Source organism: Capsella rubella, unplaced genomic scaffold (assembly GCF_000375325.1).
Source record: "Capsella rubella cultivar Monte Gargano unplaced genomic scaffold, Caprub1_0 scaffold_6, whole genome shotgun sequence".
NCBI classification, from domain to species: Eukaryota; Viridiplantae; Streptophyta; class Magnoliopsida; order Brassicales; family Brassicaceae; genus Capsella; species Capsella rubella.
The window spans coordinates 13115275-13123336 of NW_006238918.1; the positions used below are offsets into that span (position 1 = coordinate 13115275).

The window sequence follows — 8062 nt, forward strand, 5'->3', positions numbered from 1 at the left end:
AGTTGAAACTTATTATTTGACTTGTCAAGTATTATTATAAACAAGTATATATCTTCGCCGACCTGTGTTTGCTCATTCGCATCCATGCCTAGCAAGCTAGTCAGCTACCATGACCACTTGCCACTTCCTGCCATTATTGATGACTATCATTAACAACAATTATAGTAATTAATCGTTAGCCGAAACTATAGACAATTATGCCATCAATAGCTCTAATTTTTATATATATAACTAATCCGGGTTGATTAGAAACCAAATTAATTTGTTCAATATTGTCTTTTACTGTTTTAGGGACAGAATAGTTCATCTTCTTTTAGATATCCTCTTGTTCTTGTACAATCAAGAACACCTTCTTCTATTATTTATATAAGCCATTTGCAAGGTAATTCAATGCGTATGTCAATATGTCACACAATAATGGCATGATATTATTTATTTAATATGTCCATGTGTTATCATAAATCCATGGAAATTGAATACTGGAAATAAACATGATCTCTGTTTTGAGGTATTTTTTTATATACTACAAATAATTTACATTAATTTGGAGATAAATACAAAGAAATGAATTGAATTATGGAATAATGCGTTGATCTCTGTTTAGGTGTTGTTTTACAATAATATGTTTGGAGATTATTAAACCTTATTCCAATTATTAAACCTTACTATTTTTTAGTAGTAATAGATGACTAAACTCTATCCCCAAAAAAATGATTAAAGATACCATTTCAAGATTTTTCTATTTTATTTTCTGTTATTTAATCCAAAAATAACTTTAATATGTTATATATACATGTTCTACGAATGGGATTTACCTGTTATGGGTAAACCCGAAAAAAACCCACGAATACTATATCTACCCGTGGGTACCCAAATTTTATTTTCTTATTTTTAAGTTATATTAGCTTTTATTTAGTTTCCAATTTATAAATTTTGAACAGCAAATCATTCAGATTTAATTATATTAATTTTTATATAAGTTTGCATAATATAACATCAACTAAATTAAAATATACTTTTAATTTTTATTAAGTTACATGCAACATTAAAAAATATAAATACAACTTATTTTATATTTTCACACATTCCATTAAGAATTAGTTATGAAAGATATAAATTGAAATTAGAGTATAATTTAAGGAAAATATGAGATAACAAATTAAAATTAGTATTTTTATTTTAAAAAATAAAGATAAAAATATACATATAGATATGTGTGTGTATATAGATTTTTACTAAGTTAGTAATCATGATTAAGCGTAAAACGATGTAACTATAAATTAAAATGCATTGTTTACCTAAAACTAAGAAAGATATATCAAAATCAAAATGATTAAAATTCTTCTTAAAATTAAATTGATTTTTATGTTTATTGATATTTTCCTCTTTTTTGGTTTTAAACTTTTTTTTCTTCTTAACGACATCTGACTATATTGTTTTTATAATGATGTGAATATATACACAAACCAAAACATAAAAGTAAAAAAATAACCAATATTTTTTTTAAAATAGAAAATATAACAAAAAGCCCGTGGATAACCAAAACTAGTAGGGTAAAACCCATATAAAACCTGTTATAAACAGGACCCCGTCCGTTTTAAGCCTGTTTTTATTCACTGTATAAAATCGGGTACCCAAGCCTAAAACTATAACCGGGTCTCGGGTACCCATCGGGTTTTTATCCATCATTAACATCTTTTCTGATTTATTTTTTCTATGTGGATCTGTCCATATATGCATAATTAACCAACATACACATCTATATTAATGGACATCTTCTTAATATCTACTAAATTAGATTCTAAGTGGGGCTTAACCGTTTGGCCACATAATAGTGAAGAATGAGATAAGATAGGCACATCCATGACTTGGTCGAGAATTATCATATGGGTAAAGCAATCTCAGTAAAGCTGTTCTACCGATATTGTATTATATATATACCTTACACTAAATAATGTTCATAAAATTGGTATATTTACATCTATATGGAACGATATTATGTTTGTATCAACAACTAAACATAAATGATATCTGCAATTAGGTTTACAATTGATAATTATGTCAAAGCCTTTAAAGAAATGTTTTCATGGAATATAAATACGAAAGAAAATCTCTTAAAAATAGAAGATATATTGTTCCCGCAAATTACTCAGGTGATTTTTTGGTACTATCTAATATATATATATCAACCATTTATTTGTCAATGAAACATTAGCGTCAACATGTTGTATATCACTTAGTAATGTAAGTTTAATGTCTATATATATTTATGCTCAAATTTTCTTCTTTACAAAATTAAAAATGATTATATTTATGTTCAAATTTATGTTGATAGGAGAGGTTTTAAATTAAAATCTCGAGCGTACAAAATCTAGAATTAAGATTAAAGGTTATAGAAAATATTTTATTTTCCTGAATTTTTTTTACATAAAGTTTAGTGAAACATTTGTTAAAATAATTCATACACCAATCGTTCTTACTTTTCGACAACGATCATATATCTTATTCAATCTCAAATCTTGATATCTATTTATAAAATCAAATTTTTAATAAATGATAACATATGAATATAGTTATTATGTAAATATAAAATCAAAAACATAATTAACATAACATAAAATAGAAAAGCAGAAGGAAGTTGTGAGTACTCATATACGCTCCAATCTCCATCACATTATCCGATTTGGGGATTAAGCGGTATTCAAAATTAAGAATAATGAACTTGTATCTCAAGTAATCCCAATACAATTTGATATTGTCACCTTTCTTTAGGCCTAATGACTTCTTCAAATTGTTCCAACCCGGTCCCAGAACGAAGTCTTTGGAGGTGTTCTTGGCCAATTTTAGGGTCACAGAGTATGAATTGTTTTGAATGATGTCTAGAACTTCGAGTTGAATACCCTTTAGCAGATTTTTCTTCGTAATATCTTTCATCTTTTGAATGACTAAAAGCATTTGGTTTTTGGGTAAGACCAAGCGTCCATGGTTGTCAACATCAGTCTTTGATAGCGTTTTTGATATAATCATATCACCATCTATTTCAAAGTTTTCCATCTTTAAATTACCAAAATTATATGAATAGGCTTGAAGAGATACTGATCACTAACAATGCTATATATATATATATATATATATATATATATATATATAGTTCTAAATAAATGTTACTCTTTTAGACTTTCTTTATTTCTTTCCTTTTAATAGCCTAAAATGATAGTTTTAATTTCCTGCAAATTTTACTAGATTATCAAATATTAATTATGAGATTTCCTCTCCCATGAACATAATTAAATATAGTTCTAACCCCAATAAGACACATAATATTTATATTTTCTTTAAAGTATATTATTTTTGTAGGGGATTAAATATATGTTTCAAATCTTTCAATGCATATAACAATTTATGTATCTTTATATAAAAAAAATCTTAGGTTACTAAGGTAAATGTAATATTACTTTTATGATATTAAATGATGGATAAAAAAGAAAAATTTTAGGAGATATGCAGACTTCAATCATCTCTATATTGTTCCTAAATAATTACTAAACGAGAAAAGTTTATTCAAAAAAAGAAATAAGAGAAAAAAATAATAACCAAGTTACTAAATAATGTAAGATCACACTCATAATTAAAAAATTGGAAAAATAAATAAATATTTACACTCATATTCACTTTTTCAAAAGAAATCACACAATTAATAACTTTCCAAAGTTTAGGAGATATGGGAAAATATTTTGCTACTATAGCCTTCAAAAGTTTCATTAATACCTAAAATGCCACTTAACTAAATACAACTTACATTCTTTATCCAAGCGTAGAGCTAGAATGCCACTTTGTGGGAAAAACAATCGGCCATGCCATTTTGTAATCTGATTACCACCTTAAATATGATATTCCTAACTTTGACATGTTTAATAGTGAACTATGTGTCATGAATAATAATGGACTATATATAATGTACGAAAATATTGAACTATCACTTATTTTTTAATCTGTACAGTAAGATCCATAACCTTATTTTTTACTATCACTACCAATTTTTTTTTCCGCTATTGAACTCTATCCCAACTACCACCTCACGTCCTCATCGCATTATCTCATTATTTTATTTTTATTTTATTTTATTTTGTGTCTTATTTTTGTCTGATTTATTTTGTCTATGTGGATCTGTCCATATATGCATAATTAACCAACATACGGGAAAATCGGCCATTTCATACCTTACCTATAGTACTATGTTCAATTCATACCTCATATTTTATGGTGTGCACAATCATACCTGGAGTAAGCTAAACATCTAATAAACAACATAAACTCGTTAATTTGTGCTAATCTATACTTTAATCGAAACGGTGTTAAGAATCCGTTAACGGATGCTTACGTGGATGCCACGTGTGAACGACGTCGTTTTCAATTTCGGGAGAAACCAAAAAAATGAGTTAAACGTCGTCGTTTTAGTCTCATCTTCTCCCTTCTTCCTTCTTTCTTCTTTGTCGACATTGTTAAGGATTTTCGAGAAAGAACCCAAGAGTCACGATTCTTTTTTCAATTGGAATTCGCATTCAACTAGCAACAAGTGTCGATTCTGAAGAGTTTATGACAGTAGAGTAAATGTTTAAAAAAACTGGAAGAATGAGGTAAGCTTAATCAAATTTAGGGTTTTCAAATTTAGGGATTTTAGTAAATTGACTGTAATTGACTGTAATTGATTGTGTCTACATGTAAAACGTGAAGGATTTCGTGTCTATTTGTTTACTTTGGATGAGATTGATCCGTATTCTAAAGGATTTCATGTTTATTTATTCTTCATGGTTCTTTCTTTTTTCAGTTCTGAGGAAGATGCAGTATTCCAGTGCTACAATGGTCGAATTTTTCAAGTTGTTAATGGGAATAAAGTAGCATATATTGGAGGAGGGATTCTCAGCCTTGAAAGTAAACCACAAGCTGTTTTGGGCAATCTGATGGAGGCACTGAGCGATTCTCTTTGTGGGGTAAAGATTTGGTATAAGTTTCCATATGAGGATTTTGCAGAGCTTAAGTTATTGAGTGAAGATCAAAATTTTCAGAAAATTTGTCTTGCCTCAGTTTGGATAAAATCGATAGAATTGTTTTTGGAGAAAGAAAACAATGTCGAAGTTGGAGATGGGTCTCATAGTGATAGAGATGTTAGTGACGTTGAAGGTGATAGGGCTGTTAGTGATGATGAAGGTGATAGGGTTGTTGGAGATGGTGATAGAGCTGTTAGTGATGGTGAAGGTGATAGGGCGTTTGGAGATGGTGATAGAGGTGATAGGGCTGTGAATCGGGATTTTGTTGACATGGATGCTAGAGTGGAGGAAAACTTAACAGGTTTTGTTGATGAAGAAGAGCATGATAATTGTGAGGATACTCCTCCTAACTCAGATTGCGAGGATGCTCCAAGAAGGTATGTAAGGTGCAAGAGAGGTAGTGGAGATATTAGATTAGAGCAAGTATTTGACAGTATATCTGAGTTTAAGGAAGCTGTAATTGACTATGCTCTTAAAAAGGGAGAGAATATAAAGTTTACAAGATGGGGATCAGAGAAAAGTGAAGTGAGGTGTTCTATTGGAGGGAATTCCAAATTCAGAATTTACTGTGCGTATGATGATGAAATTGGAAAGTACATGGTGAAGACATTCAATGATGTCCATGCTTGTACGACAGACGGGTTTTGCAAAGTACTCAAGAGTGGAATCATTGCTCAACTTTTCTTGAATGACATTAGGAGAGATCCAACCTTGAAGCCAAAGGCAATGCAACAAGCAATTGAGGAGAGGTACACAATCGTTGCCACCCCTGACCAGTGCCGGAAAGCTAAAGGAAAAACATTGAAAATTATTTAAGATGAATATGATGAGCAATTTGCTCGAATACATGATTACATGGAACATCTTTTGGAGTAAGTGAAATATATACACTTTGATTTATATAGTTGTAAGTATAACAGTTTGGTAATATGACTTGAAGCTTTTTGTGTTTGTAGATCAAATCCAAGGTCAACAGTGGATGTTCAAACAGTTACTGACGAGTCTGGTGTAGTAAAGTTTGACAGGTTTTATGTATGCTTTGAAGCTATTCGGACAACTTGGCTGGCTTATTGTCGCCCAATAATTGGCATAGATGGATGTTTTTTGAAAAACAATGTGAAAGGACACTCTTGGCAGCTGTTGGAAGAGATGCCAACAACAAGTTCTACCCGATTTTTCAGTGTATTTGCAGTCTTAATCACAGAGAACCGACCACATCTGCAATGTCTTGGGATTCCTCTTCCAGGTACAGAGAATCTATCGCTCACTCCTATCAAAATATTCACAATTTTCCAAAGAGATTAATTTCCTATCAAAATACACACAAAGTTCTAAACAAATGAAATTAAACACCTTATAATCTCGATTACTCACCTGAAGAAGCTGATGAAGACATCTTGATCAACACTTATGAAATCCCCAACTCGATTACTAAAATCCCAGAAACCTAACTTTCCCCCTTTCTAAAATCCCAAATCGATTTTTAAAAATCAAAGGAGGAAGAAGATGAGACAAACGACGACGTTTAACTCATTTTTTTGGTTTCTCCCGAAATTGAAAACGACGTCGTTCGCACGTGGCATCCACGTAAGCATCCGTTAACGGATTCTTAACACCGTTTCGATTAAGGTATAGATTAGCACAAATTAACGAGTTTAGGTTGTTTATTAGATGTTTAGCTTACTCCAAGTATGATTGTGCACACCATAAAATATGAGGTATGAATTGAACATAGTACTATAGGTAAGGTATGAAATGGCCGATTTTCCCCAACATACGCATCTATATTAATGGACATCTGCTTAATATCTACTCAATTAGATCTTAAGAGTTAGACATCTGCTTAATATCTACGTAGTACGTACCAAGAGAAGTGCTCGAAGAATGATTTGCTTAAAACAAATTATTTTTTACCATAATTAACAATGATAGTCTTTCTTTATTTTTAACTTAATCTATATATTATTTCTCACTGATTATAACAAGTCTGGTGGCTGAAAATCATCACTCGATTAATTTTGTATATGAAACTTACGTTAAACATAGTTTAATGCAATATCATAGTAGATTGTCATAATTTAAAAATTATTTTGATTGTTAGGCATATGGAATAACAATAATAGTAATGTCACTTGGATTGGGTAGAGATATAGGTTCGTATGAACTCTTACAAATGGGATTATACGAGATTGGAATAAATTAAAGTGGAATGAGAAGAACATGCGTAGATGTCTTCCTCAAAAAGATCATCAAAAGCAAATTGAAGTTGGAAGATTTGGTTTTTAGCTATTACAAATCTTGTAATCCAAACCATTTCTCTATCTTATGTTCTTTGAATAAAATGTATGAACTAGAGTATAATATCTTTAAATAAAAATTTTAGAATGAGAATAACTTGATAGTACATTAGATATTTTTTAAAAAAAAATTATTAGTGATAGTACACTTCAATTTGATAAGAAATAAACTTTATTCTTATGATTGAAATCCCAAAATATAAAAAAACGAGTAATAAACTAATTTTATGTTTTAAATCGAAGGAACTAAAACTAAATTTAATACTATTCTTTGAATATTATGATTTAAATATTCGAAAATTGAAAACTATGATTGAATCGTAGTATGTGTATTTAAATTTTGGTATTCATAAGTTTTCAACTATTGTATCAGTTGGTGAATTTAATTTAACCGTATTTGTATTACTATTATAATTCCAACTGTTACATAAATTACATAGTGATAAAAAATTGCATTCAACACATTTCTTTTCAGAAAAAATAATATGCCGTAATTAAACTGTATTTTGCAGTCCATAGTTATTATTATTATTATTATTATTATTATTATTATTATTATTATTATTATTATTATTATTATTATTATTATTATTATTATTATTATTATTATTATTATTATTATTATTATTATTATTATTATTATTATTATTATTATTATTATTATTATTATTATTATATTATTATTATTATTATTATTATTATTATTATATTATTATT

At 29.0% G+C, this 8062-nt stretch overlaps 1 protein-coding gene across 1 annotated transcript; it reads left to right on the forward strand.

The window, feature by feature from the left end:
- Nucleotides 1-4536: 4536 nt before the first annotated feature.
- On the forward strand, nucleotides 4537-7417 carry LOC17881602. Its single transcript, XM_006288267.2, has 3 exons — nucleotides 4537-4637; nucleotides 4829-5920; nucleotides 6005-7417. Exons 1-2 carry the CDS (start codon nucleotides 4612-4614, stop codon nucleotides 5862-5864), a joined length of 1062 nt encoding a protein of 353 aa, XP_006288329.2. The 5' UTR covers nucleotides 4537-4611; the 3' UTR covers nucleotides 5865-5920; nucleotides 6005-7417.
- Nucleotides 7418-8062: the final 645 nt, after the last annotated feature.

Excerpts from the sequence above, each read along its gene's own strand:
- LOC17881602 (XM_006288267.2), top strand. The coding sequence starts at position 4,612 with ATGTTTAAAAAAACTGGAAGAATGAG. Across the intron at positions 4,638-4,828 it reads AAAAAAACTGGAAGAATGAG|TTCTGAGGAAGATGCAGTAT; the intron begins GTAAGCTTAATC and ends TTCTTTTTTCAG.